The sequence below is a fragment of the Phascolarctos cinereus genome, unplaced genomic scaffold (genome assembly GCF_003287225.1).
Source record: "Phascolarctos cinereus isolate Bilbo 61053 unplaced genomic scaffold, phaCin_HiC Scaffold_9;HRSCAF=440, whole genome shotgun sequence".
NCBI lineage: Eukaryota > Metazoa > Chordata > Mammalia > Diprotodontia > Phascolarctidae > Phascolarctos > Phascolarctos cinereus.
The window spans coordinates 208,475,037-208,501,993 of record NW_027556402.1 but is presented as its reverse complement, the minus strand read 5'-3'; the positions used below and the strand labels follow the sequence as shown (position 1 = coordinate 208,501,993).

At 36.5% G+C, this 26,957-nt stretch overlaps 1 protein-coding gene across 1 annotated transcript in view; it reads left to right on the top strand.

Moving 5' to 3' along the window:
* The window catches only part of NUCB2 (nucleobindin 2), a 38,464-nt gene extending 12,482 nt beyond the window's left edge, over window positions 1–25,982 (top strand). The window contains exons 3-13 of the mRNA XM_021005435.2: window positions 1,692–1,799; window positions 4,184–4,310; window positions 8,059–8,162; window positions 9,068–9,253; window positions 9,469–9,559; window positions 10,870–10,928; window positions 11,317–11,409; window positions 15,579–15,668; window positions 17,363–17,533; window positions 17,773–17,854; window positions 22,347–25,982. Of these exons, the coding sequence (XP_020861094.1) occupies window positions 1,692–1,799; window positions 4,184–4,310; window positions 8,059–8,162; window positions 9,068–9,253; window positions 9,469–9,559; window positions 10,870–10,928; window positions 11,317–11,409; window positions 15,579–15,668; window positions 17,363–17,533; window positions 17,773–17,854; window positions 22,347–22,480 (1,245 nt within the window). The 3' untranslated portion in view covers window positions 22,481–25,982. The remainder of the gene's footprint in view (window positions 1–1,691; window positions 1,800–4,183; window positions 4,311–8,058; window positions 8,163–9,067; window positions 9,254–9,468; window positions 9,560–10,869; window positions 10,929–11,316; window positions 11,410–15,578; window positions 15,669–17,362; window positions 17,534–17,772; window positions 17,855–22,346) is intronic.
* The last annotated feature ends 975 nt before the right edge of the window (window positions 25,983–26,957 follow it).

The following is a 26,957-nucleotide window of genomic DNA, read 5'->3' as shown; positions in this document are numbered from 1 at the left end:
ATTCAAACATAGTTTATCCTGAAAAAATTGGAAGCCATTGCATTCATTACTAATATCTTCAATTTATTAAATATCATGTTTTGAATTTAGTGATCATCACTGAGCAAACCCTGAAAAACTCTTCTCTCTGGCTTTGTCGAGAGCACACCCCTGAATATAAGAAGGCACAGAATGCTTGACAAATGTTTAATATTATTATTTCAGGTATATTGAGAACAGGTCAGTGTAGTGATTGTTCCACTAGATTGCCATCCAGTGAAATGGTGACAGTGGATGAGGAGAGGATAGGAAGTAAGTATGCTGCATTGGTTATATCTTCATTATTTTCTCTATGTAACATGGAGATTGAGGCCATTGGGTACATAGGGCAACAGCAATCTGACCTTTACTTTCTTTCGCTGTAGGTTGGCCCTCATCTTCTGCTGTACTTAGTTACTGTTGCCAAAGGGCAGCAGAGCCTTCCTGAGCCTGCTGCTTTAGCAGCTTGCTGATGGGAGGAAATCATCTCTTAACTGTTGCTCATTATACTATTAGCAGCTGTGTTAGCTTCTTTTGCAGCTGTATAAGCAGCAGGCTGATAGAAGTTCTGTGATTCAGGAGCTGTAGCTGTTCCTAAACATCAGCTGCCCGTCTATTCAAGATATAAACTGGTCCTAAATTTAGGGGAAGATTTCTTAAAAAGTTAATCTTAAAAGTTGGCATGTATGCGGTGTTAAAGGAAAGCAAACATGACTTAGAAATACTGTCTGTAGCTGGAGCTATTCTAAAGAGACAAACATCAGATTTCTTTTTTAAACCAATTATATTGGTTTATTGAGATCATATTGAGATACATTTATCAAAATATTTTTAAAAAGTAAAACAATTTCATGGACTCCTGTTAAGAGAAATAATAATGATAACAAGTATTTATATAGCACTTTAAAGTTAGCAGAGCACTTAGCAAATCTTATGCCATTTTGTCCTCACAATAACCTTTGCAGGTTGCGAATTAACCCCATTTTACAGATAAGCAAACAGACTAGAAGAAGTCAAAACCATCAGATTTCTTACCTTGCTAATCGCAGATAACATTAGGGTTTCTCCTCCTTAGTATGAAGAGGGAAAAAGAATTCTTGAAGTGTTATGCTTGTATTGGCTTGTGGGCTTGTATAAATCTAAATTCTTTTATTCTTCTAGCATAGTATGGACAAATAGTATGGAAAGCTATTTCTGTGCAATGGAAAGGATATTAGCGCTTTGGTATCAAGAGGACTTGGGTTCTAATTCTGGCTCTCATACTTATTACCTGTGTGACCTTGGGCAAGTCATTTAAACTTCCTGAACCTCAGTTTTCTCATCTTTAAAATGAGGGAGTTGGACTGGGTGACCTTTGAAGTACCAGCTCTATCTCTATAATGCTATAATTGTTTTACTCTCATGACTATGTCAGTATACTATGTAATAGTCTTCAGTTTCCTGAAATTTAATAGTTATAATAAGATAGCACATTCCATTCTGTTTTATAATTTGGTGGCAGTAATATAACTTTAATAGCTTTTAAAAGTATGATGAAGCTCTTTGGAGAGAAGAATTTTAAATTGCTATTTTAAAACTGATACTTCAAGGGAAAAGTTTTTTTAAATTTTTTCATTTTATTTTATTTTTTTGGAAAAGTTTTGAAAGAACCAATATTGTTTGTTAATTTGAAGGATACTGGACTATATTATGATGAGTATCTCAGGCAAGTGATTGATGTGTTGGAAACAGACAAACATTTCAGAGAAAAGCTCCAGAATGCAGACATAGAAGAAATCAAGGTAAGTGTAAATAACTTTAAAACTCAATTTATTTTTAATGTCAACATGTTTCTCAGGAAAATAAATCATCACAGATTATTAACAAGTTACAATGGATAAAGTTTACCAACTTTTAGGAAGTTCTTGACCAAATTTGTTTCATTTGGAGGAAGAATCTGTTTTATGAGATCTCAATTTTTGAAAATCTATGATAGTAAAGTTAAGAATTTGTTAAGCACTTACTCTGAGCCAAGCACTGTGCTAAGTGCCAGGGATATACAAACAGAAAAATAATCTCTGACCTTAAGGATCTTACAGTCTATTGGAGGAAGACAATATATAAAAGGGAGCTGAGGAGTTGGGAGGGGGGAGGCATAAGTGCAGCCAGTCTGGGCCTTTGCTAAAATGGAGGTGTTGGAGGAACCAGCCAATCAGAGGAAAGGGCTGCAGGGGCAGAGCCTACTTCCAGTGTAAGAGGGCCAGAGTCAGAGTGATGATGAAACTATGCCAACAACATTTCATTTTGTGGTGATCAGAAACACATTTAACAAACATTCATTAAACATAAAGAAACACAATTGGGGTTAAGTAACTTGCTCAGGGTCGGTGCTCTATCCACTGTGCCACCTAGCTGCCCCTCATCTTTTCTTGTAGCACAATAGTATTCCATTACATTCATATACCACAACTTGTTCAGCTGTTCTCCAATTGATGGGCATCCTCTCAATTTCCAATTCTTGGCCACCACAAAAAGAGCTGCTGTAAATATTTTTGTACATATGGGTCCTTTCCCCATTTTTATGATCTCTTTGGGATACAGACCTAGTAGCGGTATTGCTGGTTCAAAGGGTATGTACATTTTTATAGCCCTTTGGGCATAGTTCCAAATTTCTCTCCAAAATGGTTAGATCTCAATAAGTATTTATTGAATGCCTACTGTGAGCATGGCCTTGTCCTAAATGTTGTAGGGGAAATGGAAAGAAGTACAGGATAGAGTTCTAGGAATGCACAGTCTGTCTGAGGATCCCAGATGTAGCCAAATGGACATAAGTATTTGCCTTTAGGTGCTTCAAATCCTATTACCAAATGAAGTCTTTACAGATGCTACATATAGTGTTATACTTTGTTACCTGCCCTCCTTCTGGGAGTGGGAATGCAATACATTTTTTTTATAGTTAAGCTATAGACAAAACTGAATTTCCCATATTCAAGTGACTGTTGTATCAATTCTAAACTCTACCTGGTACTTGGCCCACCATTAACTGAATCAAGGCCTCTAACATGTTTGGACCTAATTTTTTGTTCAGGATGGGCTGCTGCCTTTGAGCCAAACCAGTCTCTCAATTATGGTATATAGATCTTTGCCCACACACAGCATACTTCATCAGGAATTTATCTTCTCTCCATCAATTCAGTCATATCTATCCCTTCTTTCAAGGCTTAATTTAAAATTTACCTCTTTTGGGAAACCTTACTAGATCAATTCCATTTCACCCTGTTTATCTTGTGTTGGAATCCTAAGTTATTTGACTACAAAGTACGTGTCTTCTGATTGTCTTTTCTACCCCCATGATAGTTACCTGGCAGAGCAGACAATTTGGTCCTTGATACTGAGCAATCTTTCCTTGAAGAATTTTTTTAACATTAATTTTTTCCCCTGATAAGGGTTAAATGGGATTAAATATTAGGGAATTAAATGTTAGGGGAAAACATTAGAAAATTTTTAATTTGATCTGATAAAATTCTTCAATAACAAAATTTTTGAGATCAAATGAAGGGACAGCAAAGAGGCAAAATTAAAAGTGAATGTGGAAAAATATCTTTCTGGCAGTGCATTATTCTTGGATGTATAAATCAACCTTTTCCTTTATATTTAATGAACATTTGTTAAAGGTGTTTCTGATCACCACAAAATGAAATGCTGTTGGCATAGTTTTATCATTGTTTGCAAAATGAGTCAGGTGCCTTCGTTGCTGTTAAAAATTTTTTGCATTTAATAATGGTGTTATGCTGGGGTTGAAAATATGTGAGCATGGACAAGAGAGAAAACATGAATAGCTCTGTCTGAAAGGTTATGAGCATGTATGTTATGTATTTAAGAAATAAAAACACTTGAAGAAAACAAAATTTTATTTGAAATTTGAAGTTATTTACTTCAAATAATACTTCAAGGGACTAATGTGTATCCTTGTCTCTCTTTTCTAGCTTAATTTTTGCCTATTCTGAATTCTTTAGTTTGTAATCTCATTTTTTACTAAATTAATATAATCTGAAGGTAACACTTTCAGGTGTTATTGTTAAGGATATCACATATTACTTATATGAATGGTTTGATATAATGATCTGACTTTTGTTGTTACTTGAGCTGTGACAACTATAGTTTAATTTCTTTTTCTTCTTAACAGAGTGGGAAACTAAGCAAAGAACTTGATTTAGTAAGTCACCATGTCAGGACAAGACTTGATGAGCTAAAGAGACAGGAAGTGGCAAGATTAAGAATGCTAATTAAAGCTAAATTGGATTCCATTCAAGGTAAGCGCCTAAGAAGAGGTCAAGAAAAATTATCAATTGATTGGTAAAATGTCCATTCATAATTTGTTGATTCTAGGGCTGTGTCTATTAGAATACTCAGTGCTATCCCAGACTTGATTTAGTTTAAGAACTGGTTTGGTTCACAAAATCAGAGAAATCTCAGTGGAAGGACCTCCAAAGCTCTCTTACCTAATCTAGTCATTGATATTTGCACTGTGTCACAATGCCTCCTGATTGGTGAAGAATAAAGAATAATTTCAACTGCCAAAACTTAATTTTTCACTAGATTTTTTTTGTAAAAGTTAAATTAATTGAAATGGATAAGCATTTCAGCTAACTTGAATCCATGTTGTTGGTTGGAATCCCATTTTCTTCTTTAAATAGCAGTCCTTTTTCATCACCAAGAATTACTTAAGGGAGTTTTATTTTTGATTACTTTGTTAAAAGTAAGAAATCTCCAAATGTATATATTTTTATTTAATTTTAACAAGATACTTTTTGAATTTGGTTCTTGTTATTGTAGCCTACACATTTTTAAAAATTCAATTCAATTAAAACATTAATATTCTCAACAGGTCATATGATGCATCACGTTATATAGTAGATATAATAATTAAAGGTTACTAGCTAAAACAAATCTCTACTCATGTTCTAACTGGACACTTCATCATGGTGAGGAAGTAAGCTGAGGTTGCAAAGTCAAATTGGATCAGTAGAGAAATTTGGACTAGGTTTCCAAATGACCATCTACCTCTATATCCTTTAATGCCTTGGTGTAGGCATTCCCAGCACAGATACAGACTGAAACCCCTATTGGCTTTAGTTTAGTTAGTTGCTGTGGTTCAAAGAGTTCACCTCCTAGTGCCTATCTCCTCTGGTAATGACTCTTTTTATACTGGTTCAATTTGACCCTGAACCACAGAAGCACACATTCTGTTCCTGGGTGCATACTTGAAGACTTTGTCTCTTGATAAGATCTGTAATAGCTGGAAGAACATCAGGTTACTTCCTCACCATGGTGAAGTGTCCAATTAGAACTTGAGTAGAGATTTGTTTTAGCTAGTAATCTTTAATGATTGTATCTACTGTGTAACATAATGTATCATATGATCTGTTTAAAATATATCAATATAGCCATTTAATGCTATGTTGTTAAATATTAACTCTAACATTTTAAAATTTAATGTCATAGCATACAAAACATTCCTGTTATTCATGCGTCATATATTTTTAGTGCTAATGCACTTCTGTGGTGTTCTCATCTGTCATTCTAGACAGTAAATGCTGTAATTGGTTATTGAGGAAAAAGAGTCAACTTAGTCTGTTTTTAAATAGGAAAGGAATCCTTATGTTTGAAAGGGAAATAAAGATACTATAAGCAACTGAAGCTAAAATACTTAAGTGCAAATACAACCAGTAGAACAGTATACAGTGATTATAATAATGTGAAATAAAACAGCCCTGAAAAGGCAGGTGAATTTAAATTAACATTCGTGAACAATCTTGGTCCAGAAGCACAGATTGTGAGACCAAGGAGAGAGGTGGTCAGCCTTGGGTACAGAAGGCTGCAGACGTGATATGTTGTCCAGTGTAGTTTTGTGGAGGTAATTTAACTGTTTTTCATTGCCATAAGGGAGGGTTCAGTAGGAGGAGGGAGTATATTAATCAGAAAATGACTGTAATGTAAAAGAATAACATTTACCTTAAAAAAACCCCCACTGTATATATATTCATACTAGCTAGAGTGATAGGCTAGAATTTAAATTAAAATAAATATTATTTAAGTAAAATTTAAATAAAGGAACAAAATTTTGATGTAAATATACATTATAATCTTATAGAAAAAAAGTGTTTGAAATGCTTTGGTGATGATGTTTGACAAGTGAGGCTTGGCCTGGAAGTTGAAGATTATTCTGCTTTTTAAGTTTTGAACAAACTGTTTGATAACTAGATATCTCTGAACTCATTATCCTTCCCCCCAAATTTCCCCCTCCCTCTTCTAGCTTGCCTCTTGTAGAGGGCAGTACCATCCTACCCGTCCCTCAGACTCAAAACCTAGGTGCCATCGTTGACTCCTTACTATCTCTTATGCCCCGTATCCAATATGTTATCAAGGCCCATAGATTTTGCCTTTGCAACATCTCTTGAATACACCACCTTCTCTCCTCTGATACCACTGCTGTCTTGGTGCAGGCCCTCATTGTCTTACACCTGGACTGCTGCAGAGCCCACTGATAGGTCTGCCTGCCCTCAGTCTCTCCTCCAGTTTACCTTCCATTTAGCTACTAACGTGATTTCCTGAAAGCACGGGTCTGACTGTTACTCAGTAATTTTCAGTAGCTCCTTATTACCTCAGGATAATACATAAGATCTTCTGTTTAGGGTTCAAAGCCCTTTATAATCTAGTCTTTTCCTACCTTTGCAGTCTTTTTATACCTTCCTCTCTGATTCAGTGACAGAATCTCCTTGCTGTTCCATGAACAAGACACTTTATCTCTTGACTCTGGGCATTTTCTCTGGCTGGCTGTCATGCCTGGAATGCTCTCTCTCCTTAACTCTATCTACTGATTTCCCTTGGCATCCCACTAAAATTCCACCGTCTACAGGAAGCGTTTCCCAAATCCTCTTAATTCTAGTGTCTTCCCTTTGTTAATTATTTCCTATTTATTCTGTATATAGTTTGCTTGGTATATATTTGTTTCCTTGTTGTCTTCTCTATTAGACTGGGGACTCCTTGAGGGCAAGGATTGTCTTTTTTTGGTATCCTTAGTGCTTAGCACAATGCCTGGCACATTTTAGGTGCTTAGTATTAATATCTATCGACTGACCAAAAAAGTATTATCCTTTGTCTAACATTGTACAAAAAATTAGAAATGTTTTATAAATGGAACCATGTGGGGCAGATATGAATTTGTTCCCATACTGTCCCTTCAGTCTCATATAGCAAAGTTATCCAGCTTCTAGGAAAGAAACTTCTTCCTCTCCTTTTTTAGAATTCTTTTTTAAAATCAATGTCATCTTGCTATGAATTGTAGTGCCTGCTTTTTGTAGCATATAGCAGCACACCCTATCATCCTTAGTTCTTTCTTAGTCAGAAAACTTTTTTTTTTCCTTTCACAAATATCATTTTGGCAATCATTGGTAAACTGATAAGAATCTATACTTGATTATTGTAGGCAAAATGCCATATTTTCCAGAGACCTCAAATTAAATCAAGAAGCATTGGTACTTCTGATTCGATCTGTAACATTTTGGCTTTGAAATGTTCCCCTTGTTTCCTAAAAACAAAGGAACCGATATGCTGACATGTAGCCTAAATGGGACAAGTTGTATTCTTCAACTGTAATCAAGTTTCTTACATCTCCAAAGAATAGATCCACAGATTTGAGAACAAAATAATTCTGAATAATTGATTCTCCCCCCCCCAAAAAAATTATAAGAACTAGAACTGAGGCATCATCTTTTTGCTTGATTAAAAAAAAAGTCAAACCGCTTTTGTTGTGCCAAAAGTCTAGTGACCTAGCTACAAGTTCTACATGTATCAGCAAAGGTTTGTGTGGAGATCAGCTATGCTTGAAGAGCAAGAGGAAATCATATTTCAAATGGCATGTTGAAGCAAGGTCTTTGCATGTAGAGGCATTGCAGGTAAAGTAGTTTTGTTTTATATTTGTACAATTGAGTTGAGATTAGTTGTGTTTTTTGTTTTAAAATAACAACCTCCACAAACATTTGTTTCATTTTCTTTCAGACACAGGCATAGATTACCAAGCTCTTCTGAAACAGTTTGAGCACCTAAATCATCAAAATCCTGACAAGTTTGAACCAACAGACTTAGATATGTTAATCAAAGCTGTGAGTATGCTGTACCAGAGGAAGTCTTATCTGTCTCATTGTACTGAGGTCTTTTTATTTGGCAGGAGCTCAGAGAGGCAGGCCACCATATTTTTTGTATTCTTTATGCTATTCTGCCCAGTAATGGAGCTTAATATTTCAATAGCATAAACATATAATTTCCTTCTATGTTGTTTTCAAACTAGGTATTCTAATCTGTTGGTTCTTTAGTTTGGTTCCTTTGTATGACTGCCCAGCTTTTTATATCTTTATTTTGTTTCCTAATGTTATTTTCCAGTGGCATTGCCTGAACCCTATAGTAACTATTTTTTTGGTTGTTGATCAGAATTATAGTTTTTAGTACTTAGAAAAAAAAGATGCAGTACTTTTTCAAAGGGAGGTGAAGCTGCAGCCTTATAGGATTTAAATTAAGTAAAAGTTGCAGACTCAGACCAAGAGAAAATTCCAGACTGAATAATAATGACACTGGACTTGGGATTTTCCATCAAATGAAATAACAAATAGAAAGCGTTTTGTAAATCCTAAAGTATTTTATAAACACTAGTTATCATGATGGTAGTAATCATGTTTTAGCCTGGCCTTCTGGTCTTGATTATCCTGAGCCTCTTAGATATGATTTATTTACATGGATATTCCTTTTAATTGAACTTTTTTTCAGTTGCCTCAATTGACTGCATGGTAAGGGCTGGTAATATCTAAAAATGAAATTATAGAATTAGAGGATAAAATGTGGTAAATTTGATTTAATTTTAATATTTATTTTAGTATTATTTACTATTTATCTTACTGTTTTACTGATATTAAGTTTTTCTGTAAAATTATTTGAGGGTTAATTTTACTCAAGAATTTCAATTGTTTTTCTAAACAGTAGACTTTCAGTTTTAAAATATCTTACTGTTGTCTAGGCTACAAGTGATTTAGAAAACTACGATAAGACTCGCCATGAAGAATTTAAAAAATATGAAATGATGAAGGAGCATGAAAGGCGAGAATATTTGAAAACATTGAATGAGGAAAAAAGGCATGAAGAAGAATCTAAATTTGAGGAAATGAAGAAAAAACATGGAAATCACCCAAAAGTTAACCACCCAGTAAGGACTGTTGCTTTATGAACATTAGCTAGGTGAAAACCCTTGATTTATCTTATAAAATAGCCAAGATTTGCTGTCAAGGAAATAAAGATTACTTATTAATTAATAGTATTAATACTTAAATGATTTTTAATACTGTGCATCTTTTACGACACCAATGTAGTTAAGATTGATGCCTGGTTTTCTCATCAGTTTTTTAAAAATCAATTTTCTAGGGAAGCAAAGACCAATTAAAAGAGGTATGGGAGGAGACAGATGGACTGGATCCTAGTGACTTTGACCCGAAGACATTTTTCAAATTGCATGGTAACAAATTTAATCTCAATATTATATTTGTGTATCCTTTTTTGCAAAAATTGATAAATTACTCTGTATCAGAGGTGTCAAACACACAACCCACAACACTCTTGAGAGCGATCTGAACCAGATTCAAATATAATTAGGAAATATTTAACAAAATAAATAAAAATACAATAAAAGATAGATAACATTACAGTTTAAAACTAAGCCAGTGTGAGGCCTTATGTGTGGATTAGTGGCCCCATTTGTATTTGAATTTGACACCACTACTGCTGTACATATATGTCACTCAGAACCTTTTGTTGAGTCTTATTGTCACTTTGAAAATTTTACAGTTTTTTCCCCTGTAGTAAGATGAATAGTCTTTATTGCTGAGTCTTGATATAGAATATTTGAAGTCAGCAACTTTTGGTTTTATACCTGGTGTTAAATCATTATGTGACTTAACTCAGACTGTTTCCTTCTCTATAAACTCAGAATAATCCTATGCATTTACCTGGTTATAATTATTTGAAAAACATTGAACACTAAATATTATTTCTACTATCAGAGCTTAGAAAGAGAAATTTGTATCTACAGCATTCCCTGATCCATGTGCTCAGTTTAAAAAAATTTTTTTTGAAAGATGACTTATTCAGAATTATTTTGTTCTTTTTTTAAAGATTTTTAATTACTTTATTTTTAGTTTTCAATATTCAATTCCACAAGATCTTGAGTTCTAAATTTTCTCCCCATCTCTCCCCTCCCCCCACCCCAAGATGGCATGCATTCTGAATACCCCTTCCCCTGGTCTGCCCTCCCTTCTATTACCCTCCCCTTTCTGTTTTCCTGTAGGGCAGGATAGATTTCTATACTCCATTGCTTATATATCTTCTTTCCCAGTTGCATGTAAAAACAATTTTTAACATTTGTTTTTAAAACTTTGGGTTCCACATTCTCTCCCTTCCTCCCTGCCCACCCACCCTCATTGAGAAGGCAGGCAACTCACTACAGGTTATACGTGTGTAGTCATGCAAAACACTTTCATAATAGCCATATTGTGAAAAACTAACTATATTTCCATTAATCCTGTCCCACCCCCCTTTTAATTATTTTGTTCTTAATTACGAGTAGTTGTTGTATTATCTGACTCAGACTTGTCTGGGGATCTTATTCTTTGTAAAAATAAGAAATTTGTTTCAGTTGAAAATGAGAAGCTATCCTATTTAGGCTGAATGTCAGAACCTGCCTTTTCAAAGCCATTATAAAACAACTGTATTTTTAATGATTTATTTTTTGTTAAAAACAATTTTGCATTTGTTACTTTTAAACTTTAGATGTCAATAGTGATGGTTTCTTGGATGAGCAAGAATTAGAAGCCCTGTTTACCAAAGAGGTAAAAATGGAACCTATTGAGTTTCTTTATTATTTGTTGCTTTCTCTTTTTCCTCCTACTCCTCTTTTTGTGGGCCTTTTTTTATTAAAAAATGTTTTATTTATATCTTTTGTCTTTACAATAATCATTTCCTAACTCTTCTCTCTGACACAGAAAAACAAGAAGAAAAAACATTCTCTTGTGGTAATTTTCCACCTCTTTGCCATGAGAGAGCTATGCTTTGTTTTCTCTCAGTACCTTAATTTTCCCCTCTTATATTAATTGAATTAATTTACTTTTAGAGGTCCTTTCATTTTTATCATTGTACTTATTATTTATATTGTTCTCTTTGTTCTGCTTATTTCACTTTGCATCTACATTCATACAGATCTTTTCAACCTCTTTTTAGTTAGAGAAAGTATATGACCCTAAAAATGAAGAGGACGACATGGTAGAAATGGAAGAAGAAAGGCTTAGGATGAGGGAACATGTTATGAATGAGGTATGGTTTAAAAGTTGGACTCTATATAGTGATGCCTGTGAATGAGAATGTGAATGAAAATATTTTCCTGGTAGCAAATTTCCAAGTTCTTGGTACTTGGAACAAATTGTCATGATATGGAATAATGAATGGATATGAAACAAATTTCATTCTAAAATTTTTGATTTTCTATAAATCTAACATTGTATTAACACAAAAGCAATGCATGATCCAGTAGGAATTGTGTCAGAAATGCTTAGAATGAACTGAAGTTGGTGAAGCAAGCTAAGGATAACAAAGATGTTGTCTCTTAAAAGGAAAAAAAAAAGCTATATGACTACACACTTATAACCTATATCAAATTGCTTGCCTTCTCCATGGGGAGGGAAGGAGAGAATTTGAAACTCAAAATTTGAAAAAATGTTAAAATTCTTTTTACATGTAATTGGGAAAAAATAAAATATTAAGTAAGATTTAAAAATAAAATAATGGCATATAATGAAAAAAGAAAGCTATACTGGAGCCTTTTCTTTTCAACAATTCATGAATTAACTTCCCAGTTTTCAGAAAGGGGAAGAAAGTAGAGAAGTAAGCTAAGTCTTGGCGTCTTTTCCTAACAAAATTCCAGAATGTATCTTTAAACACATAGTGAACATTTAGAAAAAATGGCAGTGATCACTAATGGCTATGATAATGGCATTAAAAAAAGGTCAGGCCATACTAACTGAGTTTCCTTTTTGACAAGGTTATTAGGGTGGTAGATCAGGGAATGCTGTAAATAGAAAAGAGATATAGATTAGATGGTGGTATATCATCTTAGGTAGGTTCAGGAGTGGTTGAATGACTAGGTCTAAAGAGCGGGCATTAATGATTTGATGTCATCTTGGAAAGAGGAATGTTGCTATTAAGTCTCAGTTCTTTCATTTAAATCTGATTTTTAATGCTTAATACAAACCAACACATTGTTAAATTCTTACTATCTGCAAGGCTTCCACTAAAGTCCTGCTATAATGCTTTATCATGGTATGAAGAGTAATCTTGGGTTCCAATACGATATGTCGAAAGAACCCAGCTTCTGGAAGCTTTTAGCAGCTTGTAAAGACTTAGGGTAGGTCAGAGTGGCCAGTTGTGTGTCTATTTGTGGGAGGCCAGCCTGACGAAATATATAGAGAGACTCTTGTCATCAGAGACTGGCCATGAGATGATGAATTTTTATAGTGCAACAACTCATTTAAGTAGTCTACTTAAGGTATGGCGGTGTTGCCACCTCTGTTGGTGAAAGGAGTGGTCACATCAATGAAATCACTGATACTGCAGTATGGAAGGACTCTCAGATTATGTAGACCAACCCTCTTGCTTTGTAGAGGAGGAGACTGAGGCTTCTAGAGCTGCAATGATTTCCCCAGTTCATGCCTCTAATAAATAGCAGCACTAGGATGTGAATGCAGATCTTCTGAAACTAAATTCAACATTTTTTTATTATGCCACTAAAGTGTCAGAGTAAGTGCTTGATATTGAGGATATGAATGTAGGTGTGACACATGCCTGCCCTCAAGGAGTTTATGGTTAATAGAGTAAAATGACCTATGCACCAATAACTTAATAGATAGTAGATTGAGTTAAGTACAAAGGAGAGATTCAAGGTAAAGTGCTATCAGAAGTACATAGGAAGGGAATGATCATTTTCAGTTGGGAAGAGGGGTGACAGTCAAGGAAGGTTTCATGGAGCAGATGACAATTGAGTTGGGACATTAAGGAAGGAAATAATTTCAGCAAAAGAGATGAGCGATGAAGAGTTTTGGGGCAAAGAGAGAGCATTGTTCATGTCAGACATGGGGGACCACTTGAGAAAAGACATGGATAGAGGATGAAAATCAGGATGAAGGAATCCAGTTTGTCTCAAACCTAATGTTTAAATGGGAAAAGATTGCCACAAGACTGAAAATGTAGTGGGAATGCTTTAGATTTTCTTCTTAGGTTAAAGGGAGCCACTAAATGTTTTTGAGTGGGAAAGTGAGACTAATAACATGTTTATGTAGAGTTTTAAGATGTGCAGAGCATTAGAAATCCTGTGAAGTTGGTAGTACCAAGATCATCTCCATTTTATAGGTAAGGACACTGAGGTTCTGAAAAGTTAAGTGAGTTTCCAGCCTCAGTTCCCTAATCTGTAAAATGGGGATAATGGTGGTGTCTATCTTGTAGATATAGCCTGGATTTTAAGCTTGGGCATTTGCAGAAGACTCTTTATTGGTGGATAGAATGACTCCTGGTTCACCTTGAGTGCTTGAAGTACAGATTAGACTTGTGGTTACACAGGGCTGTTATGAGGATCTAATGAAATTGTATATGTAAAGGATTTTCCAAATCATAAAGCTCTTTATCAGTACTGCCTATTAAAATTATTATTCCAGTGCCTTGCAGTCATAAGCACCTGAATATTCTTGTTAACTGACTGCTACATTGTAGAGGGATTCTGTAGTGCTCCAGAACAATATTTTTAATTAATAAAGAGGCATTGTTTAAAAAAAAAAGCTAGCCTCAAAATTAGAAAGATTTTCTTCCTATCAAGACAGGCAGCTAGGTGGCACACTGGATGGGAGTACACAGCCTGGAGTCAAGAGGCCTGTATTCAAATCTAGCCTCAAAAAAAAAAAAGTTAAGTGAGTTTCCTATGATCACACATTCAGTAAGAGTCTGAGGCAAAATTCAAACTCAAATCCTTCTGATTGAAAATTCAGCATTATATGGCATTGATTAGAGGGCTATGTTAGGAAGATACTTGGGCAGAGGTGTGAAGGATAAATGGGAGAGAGGGTCACCTTGAGGCAGGAAGACAAATTAGGAAGCTGTTATAAAACTCCCAATAAGAAGTTATAAGGGACTGGAGCTAGTGATACAAAAGCTGTTGACAAGGTGGAATCCATAGGACTTAGAGACAGATCCAGTGATGGCTTCTCTAGTTGTGAATTTTTTTTTTTGTGGGGCAGTTGGGATTAAGTGACTTGCCCAGAGTCACACAGCTAGGAAGTATTATTTGTCTGAGGCCCGATTTGAACTCAGGTCCTCCTGACTCTAGTGCCGGTGCTTCATCCACTATGCCACCTAGCTGCCCCAAGTGATGGCTTCTCTAACGAGAACTGTTGGGAAACTTAAGGTTTTGGGTGTGGATAACTGACAGGAGAGTGCCATCAATCAGGAATAAAGAAATTAGGGGGAGGGCAGGTTTGGGAAGAAGATGTTACCTATAGTGATTTCCTTAGTTGACATCTTGGTCTACAGATAGTACTTCTTTTTCTTAGTTACTCCCTTGGTGGATATTCTGGATTTTCTACTTTGTAGTGTAAGAAGAAGCTTCCCTTTCTTCGAAATACAAAAATTTAATGCAACATAATTACTAAATGCCTGCTATATGCATGTCACTGTAAGAGCCCAGGGAGGGGCAATACTCCTACCTTCATGGGACCTAGGGTGTCTTGTTCTTAGCCTGAAGCTTTGCCTCAATCTGAGAGTCTTTTATGTTCACAGATTTGAGTTGAGCAACAGAAAAGCCTTCAAGCAACTCATGTAGCAGGTTTTCATAGTATTTCTTCATTATTCAGTTTGTAGTGAATTCAAACAACAAACGTTGATTAAGCACCTGCTATGTGCCAGGCACTGTCCTAGGTCTTGGAGACATAAAGAACGAAGCAGTTCTTGCAAACCTATGTTCTTTGGGGGTAAAGACGACATGTGTATACATAATTATGTACGGAACATTAGCGGTCATCACCATACTCAGGCATAAAAATGGACTAAACTCTAGGTACCAAATAGTAGTGACTATAGGGTCATATATTCCCATTATTAATACAGATAATCAGAAGTTGAAGGAGTCTGGAATTAATTTTCGATTAAAACCTTAAGTGAAAAGTCTAAATTTAAGACCATGAAAAGTACTCACCTTTAAATTTGTTTTGGTTGGGCTTTTAAAGAAACCTTTGAGCTCAAATAGAATCAACATCATTCTGAGCTCCACAGTAAAAAAGTGAAAGATGCCCTACAGAAAGGATTAGGTTTTTCCCCCCCCCCAGTTTGTACCTGTCTCACCAAAGGTCACATAGTATTCCAGTATTTCTTAGCAGAAGAGAATGTCTAATGTCTAAATGGTGGAGGGCAAAGTTAATATTATATTTCTGTTTTCCTTTAATCAGGTGGACATTAACAAGGACCGGTTAGTGACTTTGGATGAGTTTCTAAAAGCTACTGAGAAAAAAGAATTCTTGGAGCCAGATAGCTGGGAGGTAATATCTATTTTAAGTGGACTTATATCATGTTTTCTTCACTTCATCAAGATGTTCACTAATGTCTCTTTTTGTCTTTTGTATTACATTTAGATACTTAATGACTTTTTATAGAAGACCAATTTTTTTGTGAACTGGTAGAATTCCTAGTGCTTTATGTACTCCAAGGGAAGATTAGCATACATAAATTTAAAGACATGCTGGACTATGCCAACGTAAACAGAATCTGACATTATCCAAACATAATAACAATGATAACTAGTATTGATAAAGTGCTTTAAGGTTTGCAAATCATTTTACAAATGTTATTTTATCCTCATAACAACCCTGGGAGATAGGTAGATAGATAGATTCCACTTTACAAATGAGGACACTGAGGTAGGCCATGGTTAAGTGACTTGCCCTGAGTAACATAAGCTTGTAAGTGTCAGGTCAGATTTGAACTTGAGTCTTCCTGGCTCCAGACCTGATGCTCTATCTATTGTCCTAGCCGCCTCTAATTTTGAATAAAGGTATATACATTTATCAACTCAGACATTTTTTATAATATTTGAGAGTCTGATTCTTTGACCTTAGAGGCTTTTGTCTATTATTTGAAACTTGAAGAAGAAGGTGTGAAGGAAGGTAGCAGGAATATCCTCTACTTCTAGTGCTCTCTAGTGATCAGGATGGTATAAAGAAGGGCTGCTGTTGTTCCCCAGTCAGGACCTGGGATTTCATCGGTATGAGGAATTCCTAGTTTGGAAACTCCTTTTACTGATTTTCTAATGTACTTTATCAATCCCCTGGAACTTTTGATCTTAGAGCCCTCCAGACCACTGAGCAGTTCAGTGATTTGGCTGGGCTCATAGAGCTGGTATGCAGGTGTCAGCAGCAGGGTTTGAACCTGAGGCTTCCTTTACTCCAAGGCTGCTACTCAGTCCACTATGTCTTACTATCCCTCAAGACACAATTAGAGTGATAAAATCATAAAACTTTAAAAGCTAGAAGGGACCTTAAATTGTTGCCACCTTTTAAAAAATTTCCTTTCTTAGTAATAAATTTAACAAATACAAACATTTCAGTATATAAAGAACAGAAAATAGTATTGTATTTAAAACCTTTGTATTTAAAAACTTTGGTTATATGCAGTTTTTAAAAGTGTATATTAAGTGTAATACAATAGTGAGAAAACTACCCTGCTTATCTGTGTCCTCTTCTGAAATTCCTTCTCTCATCGGTGTTTTTTAATATTTCACTGAGGCTCCTTTCTTCCCCCTTCCTTTTCCATCTCTTCTCTTTTTTCCCTTTTCCCTTCCCTTCTCCCTTCTCTCTTCTCCCTTCCCTTTTCCCTCTTCTGCCCTCCCCTCCCCCTTCTCCTTCCTACTCTCTTCCCCTTACCTCCTTCCTTTCTCCTGCTAGCCCAAATGGAAGTTCTTCCTTGTAACAAACAGTAGTCAAGCAAACGAAGTAGATACATTGGCTAGCCTGGAAATCAGTCTCACGTTGCTCTTGCTTGGTAGGAAGCACGCTGCAGCCTCAGTTTTGTGAAATCTTGCTGCTTACTGCGTAGAGGCTTCCTTCTGTGACAGTGATCACCATTCGAGGAGCATAATGCTCCCCTCTTCTGGCTCTCCACCTCATGTTGGTACCCTTCTTTCTACAAGAAAACTCAGGCGTTTCCTTGTCCTGTGTGTTGTTTTTTTTTTTAATAGACACTGGATCAGCAGCAGCTTTTCACAGAAGAAGAGCTGAAAGAATTTGAAAATCACATCTACGAACAAGAACACAAGCTCAAGCAGAAGGCAGAAGACCTCCAGAAGCAAAAGGAAGAGCTCCAGCGTCAGCACGACCAGCTCCAGGCCCAGAAACACGAATTCCAGCAGGTCAGCCCTCGGGTGTCAGTCCCTGCCTCATGTCCAGCTGCCTCATCCAGGCAGGGCAGGCGTTGAGCGTTTTCACTAGTGAAGATCTCTCTTCCAAACATAATAATAATAGCTAGTATTGATAAAGTGCTTTAAGGCTTGCAAATCATTTTACAAATATTATTTTACCCTCATAACAACCCTGGGAGATAGGTACTATTACCTTCACACATATAGCTCTTCCTGTTTTCATTTGCCAGGTGGTACAACAGATGGAACAAAAGAAATTACAACAAGGAGTACCTCCAGCAGGGCCAGGTGGAGAATTAAAATTCCAGCCACGTAAGTAATTGCAATTTTTTTTCTTGGGGAAAAAAAAGCAAGCTGGCAATAAACAAAATTTATTTCAATGAAATATTAATAACTGAAATGTAATTTCAAAGAGTAAGATGTGTGCTTTTTTCTGTTCATCTACAAAAATGTAAAACAGTTGCTGTATTGAAGAGAAAAAAATATAAAATTTCTAAAAGAAACTTTATTCTCCAAAGCACATTTCTCAGATTTTCTTTAAATGACAACCCAGTTAGCATTGATAGGCTTAATTAAAAATCTTTAGTCTTATTCAATTAGATATGTGTTTATCAAACACCTACTGTGTGCAAGGAGATGTGGTTACTAAGCTAAAAGTGAGGCAGTTCCTTATCTTCTAGGAGCTTACGTTCTGCTAGGGGAAGGAAGAAGGGAGGAATGTACTCTGACCAAAATAAAATTGAGGGAAGGAGGAAGCATCAGTAACGAGGTGAATCAGGAAAGTCTTCATGGAATAGGTCCAATCTCTGATGAGCTTTGAAGGAATATAAGGATTCAGAGAGAAAGAAGTGAAGGAGGACATTGTAGATGTTTTAATTTCTGTTTATTAACTTTTGTTTGCTTCCACCTCCTCAGTAGTGTCTCCCTCCTCCCCCCCCCCATCGCCTCCACTGAAGAAATAAAAACAATCATCTTTGGCAACTGAGAAGATAAGGGTAGTGATGGAGATTGAGGGGTCAGAAGTGATACCAAGGTTGTGAACCTGATAGCCTCCATAGCAGTAAGGAAGGGGTGGGGGGTAGAGATATATGTTCTAGATGGAAAATAACATAATGAGATTGCATTTGTCTACCCCATACAACTCCCTCTGCCCAGGTGAGTTAGGAGGCTTACCAATTTATTGACACTGAAAGAGAGGCAGAACTCTTAATGCATTACTCTCCAGGTGGTTCAAGAGGTGCCAGCTGTAGCTGTGAGGTGATTTAGGAGGGGAAGGGAGAATGTGTTAGGGAACTAGACTTTCCTGTTGGCACCTATGTAACATCTCCTGTGAGTATCAGTTAGGTTAGGTTACAACTGCCCCAAGAGAACAAAGCCTGACTGAGAAGGATGTGCAGTTTAGAGAGCTTACACTGTGGAAGAAGGCAGAGAGTAGGGAGGATAAAAGTAAATATAGTTGTAGGAATTGGTTGTCATGAGGGCAGGGACTATCTTTTACCTTTTTTTATATCCCTAGTACTTAGCACAGTGCCTGGCAAATAGTAGCCACTTAATAAATGTTTATTGACTGACCTTCTGGTAACCTGTTATGATTGATGAAAGAGATAATCACTGAGAAAAAAAAAGGTTTGACCTGAGCATGTCAATTTGGTCAGCATAATCTAAGTCCCTAGTTAAGGGTCTCTAAACAGCAGGTGGAGGTGGTCCAATTTCCCAGTCATGCAGGCCTAGGTTCAAACAATGCGATAAGGTTTTCTCTCAATTCTCACAATTAAGCAAACTTTTCTCCCAGGACAGAAATTAGACTAGACCTACAATCAATTCTTTTTTTTTTTTTTGGCTAGGCAGCAGGGTTAGCATTTTAATAGACATTGACCAGGATCACACAGCTAGTAAGTGTTATGTATGTGAGGCCGGATTTGAACTCAGGTCATCCTGAATCCAGGGCCAGTGCTCTATCCACTGGGCCACCTACTGCTCCTAGACCCATAATTGAATAGGAAGGGAACTGAGCTAGCTCCAGAATTGAGTCATAAGATGAAGTCAGTGTGGTTCACTTAATTCCCATAATTAACCACTTGCTGTCCTAATCAATTTCCCCACTATTCCAAATTAAATTATGTCAGCAAGTAATTATTAAGCTCTTACTATGTGTCGGGCTCTGAGAAGTGTTGGGCATAAATAGGAAGGCAAAAGCAGGCCTTACCCTCAAGGAACTTGTATTCTAATGGGAGAGAAAACATGTAAATAACTGTACACAAGCCAGATAACTACAGAGCACATTGGAGACAGTCTGAGATGGGAGGTCCTACCATTGAGGGAGGTGGGAAAAGGCTTCCTGCAGTGGGTAGAATTTGAGCTGAGACTTGAAGGCAGCTGGCTGTCAGAGATGAGGAGGGAGGCAGCCAGTGAAAAGGTGTGGAAGAAGTGTGTCCAAGGGATGAGAAGAAGGATGGATCTTAGAATGCATAGAGGCAAGTCCATGTAAGAAGACTGGAATGGGGGGTGCTGGGGAACAATTTAGGAAGGCCAAACAGAGGATTTTTCTTTGATCCTGAAGGTAATAGGGAGCTGCTACAGTTGATTGAACAGGGATGGGGGTGGGGTAGAGGTGCTGGTGGTAGTTAGACCTGTACTTCAGGAAGAACCTTTTGAGGATTGGACTGCAGAATGGGGAGAGACTTGGGGCAGAAATAGCAACCAGAAGACTATTGCAACAGTCCACATGAGAGATGATGGGACCTGTTACCAGGGTGGCAGCTGTGTGAATGGAGAGATGGGAGAAGTAGACAAGAGATGTTATAAAGGTAGAATCAACAGGATTTGGCAAAAGATTGGCTATGTATGTAGGGTGAGTGAGAGTAAAGAGCCTGGGTGACCAGGAGGATGGTGGTATCCTGGACAGTAACAGGGAAGTTGGGAAGGGGGAACGGTTTGGAGGGAAATCTAATGAGTTCAGTTTGGGCCGTGTTGAGTTTGAGATGTCTATGGGATAGCTGGTTTGTGATGTCCAGTAGGTAACTGGAGATTGGAGACTGGAGTCAAGAGAGAAGTTAGTGCTTGATAAATAAATCTGCAAATCGTCTTCATGGAGATTAGAAGTGAATCCGTGAAAATAGATGAGATGACCAAGTGAGATGGGAAAGAAGAGAAAGGAGACAGTGCCAGGACAATACTTCACAAGTCAGCAGGCATGACCTGGATGAAGTTCTTACAAAGGAGACTGAAAGGGATTGGACAGATAGGAAGAGAACCAGTTTAGAGCAGAAAATGGTATGCTTCAATCTGTATTCAGACTCCATAGTCCTTTCTCTGGATGTGGATAGCATTTTCCATCAAAAGTCTTTTGGAATTGTCTTGGATCATTTAAGTCTATCATAGTTGATTATCATACAGTGTTACTGTGTGCAATGTTCTCCTGGTTCTGCTTACCTCACTCAGCATCAGTTCATTTAGGTCTTTCCAGGTTTTTCTGAAATCTGCTCATCATTTCTTATAGCACAGTAGTATTCCATTATATTCATATACTCTAACTTGATCAGCCTTTTCCCAGTTAATGGACATCCTCTCAATTTCCAATTCTTTGCCACCACAAAAAGAGCTGCTATAAATATTTTTGTACATGTGGGTCTTTCCCCTTTTTTTATGATCTCATTGGGATACAGACCTAGTAGTGGTATTGCTGGATCAAAGGATATGTACATTTTTTAGTCCTTTGGGCATAGTTCCAAATAGAATGTATTATTTTCAAGTGATTGCTATTGGCAATTAGAAAATGTCTGATGTCATTCAGATTTAATTAACAATGTACATTTGAGGAGATATGATGGTAGACTAATCCAACCCTGTTAGAAGATACTGACATTGTTTTTTAGTATATATTTTTGTTTTCCACACTGTGTCCTGTGAATGGTCCAAAGCTTTGTATCCTTTAGCAAAGTATAGTAATACTAGAGACTTTAAAAAAAATTAATATTTGCTGGTTTCTTCAAAAGCATTTTGCCTTATTTAAAAATGTATTGCAGAAGTGGGGAAATCTTTGAACTATAGATCTGTATTTTAATTTCCCACAGATTTGCTGATTCAGAATTATTATTGTGCTAATTGTATGGCTCTTATTTTTAAAAAAATCCACTTTTTTACGTAAAGAGGAAAATGGTTTTTTAAAAATTTTATTAATTTATTTTGATTTATCAACAATCACTTCCATATGCTTTTCAGTTTAAAATTTTTCTCCCCCTTCCTCCTCACCACCCTCCCCAAGACGGTGCACAATCTGATATAGGCTATACATTTACGTTCCTATTAAATGTATTTTCACATTACTGAAGTTGTAAATAAAAATTAAAACCAATAGGAAGAACCATCAGAAAGAGGAAACAAAACTCAACAGAGGAGAAAAAAAATAGCAATTCAACTTTCATAGTTCTTTCTTTGGATGTGGATAGCATTTTCCATGATGAGGCCTCTGGAGATGTCTTAGATCCTTGTATTGCTGGGAAGGGCTAAGTTTATTAATATTAGTCATCGCACAACGTGGCTGTTACTGTGTACAACGTTCTCTTGGTTCTGTTCATTTCACTCAGCATCAGACCATACAAGTCTTTCCAGGTTTTTCTGAAGTCAGCCTGTTCATCATTTCTTAGAGGAAAATGGTTTTTAAAAACTTCTTATATTAGTGCCAGGTTGAAACTTTTTTGTGACAAAAAGCAAGCAGTATAGATTTATTTCTGAGAGAGAAGTCTTTTGGGACCTCATTCTGCTACTAGTTGCAATGATGCGTTAATCTTTCTCTGTTTTCCAGCTGGGCAGCAGCAAGAGGAGAATTCAGAAAAGCATTCTCCAGGCAGTGACCACCTTCAGCCTTTGCCACCACAGCATGTTTCTCCTCTTCAGGAAGGAGCAGCCATGGCTGAACATGTTCAAATTCACCCTTAACCACCTCGTGCCTCAACTTTATACATTTTTGGTTCATTTTTTTTGTTTGTTTAAAAAGGAAGACTAAAGTGGATTAAGAAATTAAATTTAAAATGTCCTATTTCTTGCCTCTACTTGTAGCATCATCAAAAAGATAATTGTAATTTTGTTTTTAGCAACATTTTAAGGCAATCTACTTCATTATCTCCTGAAAAATGTGAGGGGAGAGAAGGTTACTAAAAATCTAGTTCCCTTTTTGGACTCCCTTTTCTGAAGGCAAATTTTGCTGGCTGGGGGGATAAGATCCCATTAAAACAAAACAAAACAAAAAAACCTGGAGTTACCTGTGAATAATAATCTATTCTCAGGAGAATCCCAGAACTAACCTAGAACATATGTGTATGGCTTCAACAAAAGATGATCGAGAACCTGGATCCAAGGGTCAAGTTTTTCCATTTCTAGCACTGCCAAACTGCTTGTTGTTTCTGAGACCAAAAAAGTACCCCTCAAAACAAAACTTGGGAACTTCAGCTTTGATTTTTTTTAATTGCCTCGAAGAGTTATGCAGAACAGTAATGATCATTCATGTTTACATACCCTTCAGATTCTTACTATGAAAAGCCTTTAGCATAAATATTTTTGCTAACTTTAGTTATAATGAAGGTAAATGCATTGTACCAGCTCTGTTATGGGCCATCAATTTACAGTGTTGTTTTTCCTGCATAATAGCCTTCCTAAGAGTCTTTAAAACTCTGCATGTTATTCAAATGATAATTTTTATTGAAAAAAGATATCACAAGAAATAACATTGGAGCTTTTTGTGCAGATTTGCCTTTCTGCATTCATTGTATATTTCCCTAAATTTTCTGTTATTTAAAATGATAAATTTCAGTGTTGATCGTGGGTAGTTGGTGGGCTTCTTTTCTTTATTTAATTGATACAATTTGACTCCTTACTGGATTATTTTTTTTGCTTTGATAGAAACAATTCATTTTCCTCATACTTTACCACAAGTTAATGGCTTATCTGTGTACTTGACAAGTGGGAGAAGAAATGTAATTCATCCTGGTTCTGTGAAATATTCTTCATAAATCAGTTTATCCAAATTCTGTTGGTTTTTCTTGGTCTTTAATTTTAATCATCTTTTTGAAAGATGGTGCCAGAGTTGTACATGCCATTTTTATTAGTAGTACCTTGATTTTCTTGTGTTTCTCAAACTTCCTACCCCAAACTCCCTTTTTAATGTTAGGGCAGTAAGTTACTGAATTACTAGAGAAGTAGCTTATTTGTGATTATTATGTCTTTTTATATGAATACCTGCCATTCTGCTTCATGTTTTAAGCATCATTTTGTAGTAGTTTTGTTTCCTTTTTGTTAAACATTGATTTTAAAACTTTAGGTATATTTAATGTTATAGGAGAAAACATAACATATCTGTTGAGACTCCCTTCTTTGGCTTGAATTTTTCCTAGATGAATTATATTTTTGTTTCCTGTCTGCATTTCTTTCCTCCCTTAGTATAAGTTGTTTTTGTTTTCACTGGCATTTGCATTGTTTGAGAGGTGAAGTTGGACTTGGGAAAAGAAAAAAGCTTCCTTGAAGAAGTCATCATATTACTCTTGCCAAGCCAGATCAGTAGGCAGGATCCTTTCCTGTAGGGTGGCCTTTTGGATTTCTGCACCTTGCCATAGGGAAGAGTGTTCATCCTGCAGAGAAATCTCTAACTTGATACATAAGACTAGATATCATGGGGAAATCTAATGGGGGAAGGTGGGAACCCAGGGGCACCAATACCTTCTTGCACCATAGTGTAGTAAAGACCCTAATGAGTAGATGTGTCTTGTCCAATTCCTTGATGGTTTTTACTCCATTAAAATAATAATAGTTATAAAAACAAACCAGAGCCCATCTCCCACCCTTGGTGTATGATAGCAAATATTTTCCACCTCTTTAATTGGTGATAAGGGACTACAAATCTTTTTATAATATAAAACCATGCCCCTATATTGGTGAGGTAAACCTAATTCACTTTTTTTGTTGTCATTGTTGCTGTTTTAAAAAGACTTGAGCCCTTTTCCTGATTCGTTGCTTTCACTCCCCAGGCAATATAATAAAGTTCTTTCCCTTCTGTGACTCCTGTCAGTTTTCCCAAATTCAGTTTGCTTGCCTTTCCCTGGTTTTTAGACTGTTTGCAGGACATCCTACCAGTCTCTAGGAAAGAGCATAACAGGAAATAATTCCTTCCTGATTTTAGTTGTCAGCTCCAGCTGGCCTGATATGTCACCACTAACAACTTTGAAACAATAGCTATTTTACTTCTCATACAGTGTGTCTATGCTCTCACAATGCTAAGGCTGATCTTTTCTTCCTGGGAGTCCACCCTACAGTGATCCTAAATAAGATTAAAAAACTTGTTAAAATAGGCTTCTGTTTCAAGAGATTTGTGTAGAAGACAAAAATACATGCTAAATCTTTTACCTTGAGGACGTGATTTGAAGAATCATGTTGCATTTTTGTAGAATAACATAATAATATGAAATAAGTTGAATGTTCTCCATTTCTGGGGTCCTTCTCTTCCATTACTTCCGATGATTTTCCTCCTTCTATCTCCTTTGTATCTGAGTTTGGTGTTGAAAAGGCTTTGCAGACTGAATTACCTTCCATACTCCTTGGGCACATCCTTACATGCCAGAATGGAGTAAGGAGTGCCATCAAAAATTGTGACTTTTGTTCTTTAGACGTTTCCTTCTTTAAGGCTGTCTGGCACCTTTCACATACGTTGAATTTGGAAGTCATTGGAAGTTTTAGAAGTGGCCATGAGTACTGATTCAGTATCGTCAATTTTATCTATGGCCACACATCAAGAACCTATAATTGGGGGGAAAAACATTTTGGGAAGGAGGTTTGTGTCTGGTTGTCTGAAATAAGTGTGGAAGGAATAAGTTTACTTATTGTTTTCAATGTAGTTTCATATTCTTTTTTAAAACGATTGTTATTCCTTTTCCTTTTAATCAGTGAAACCAATGCTGCTTAATATACATTTAGTATAACTGTCTTGTGTTCTTTAAAACCTTTTTTGATAGTTCACCAATTTTATTTTAAATCTAGGGGCTAAATATCCTTTAGATTGTATTTTCTGTAGTTTTTAAAAGGGATTCTCAAGGTTGTGCATTTTAGGTGTTAAAATGCAGCTCTGTGTACCGATTTTTTAAGCTGGACAGGCTCAGCTATAATTGGCCTTTAAAATGGACTGATGTGATCTGTGCACCACTGTATTTACATTGGTTTGTACTTTGTTTGGACCACTTAAAAATGAATAATTGCTTTGCAGTCTTGTTAACTAAGTCGAGAGGACACAGATTCAAGTGTTAGCTTTTCAACTTGTGTATGAATTTCTTTTCTTTTTTGGATATATGTTGTAAAAATTCATATTCTCCAGTGCAATATTTGTTAGAAAATGTTGTTCCAGTCATCCTTTGTGTAGATTTGTTTTAAATTTGATTAAACAGAAAATCAGATAAAATGTGATGTTTGGTGTAACTTTCTGTGGAACTCCCATTTGATGATGACAGCCATGCTCTTTGCTGTACACCAACATATGTTATAGTTAGGAGTTTGGAGAGGTCTCTTGTCTAACCTCAGGACTCTTTTTTACAATATTCTTGATAGGCTGATGTCCTGACTGTGCTGGAACGCTTTCAGGGATGGGAAGCTCAGGACCTCAAATCCGTTTCATTGTTGAATGGGTGTCAGGCATAAGGAAATGATTTTTCATGTTAAGCTGAATAACTTCCATCCTTGTTCAGATCTTTGGGAAAATGCAAAGGACTCGATTCCCTCTGCCACAGGTCAGCCCTTAGAACAACAATCTCCTGAAGGTTGGACTGAGCAGCAATGCTCTTTACAATATCCCTGACAGGTAGTCTTCAGCTTCTCCTGAAAGACCTGCACTGACTGCTCAGCAAGGCAGTTTGTTCACCTTTTGGACAATGGCTTTGTTAGGATTTCCCCCCTCTCCTTCATATTAAGCTGTCCTATCACTCCTTGGCTTTTCTTCAACCAGGGATCACCCCCAGTGCCTTCAACTCCTCTTCAGATAAGATGATTTTTTAATGGCACTTGCCTATCCAGGAATTTCCTCACAGAGCAGCTGACACAAGAAGAGCTCAGTATTTGGTCGATTTCTGAATGTAATTAAGTGAAGAGGAAAACAACCTGTATGTTCTAAAATGTTTATAGCAGCTCTCTTTGTGGTGGCAAAGAATTGGAAATTATAGGGATACTTATTAGTTGGGGAATGGCTGAACAAGTTGTATGTGATTCTGATGGAATACAACTGTGATGTAAGAAATGATGAGCTCTGTGATTTTAGAAAAACATGGAAGAAGTGGGCACAGTAGATAAAACTCCGGCCTTGGAGTCAGAAGGACTTGAATTCATATCTGGCCTCAGACAAGTGACACTTATTAGCTGTGTGACCCTGGTCAAATCACTTAAT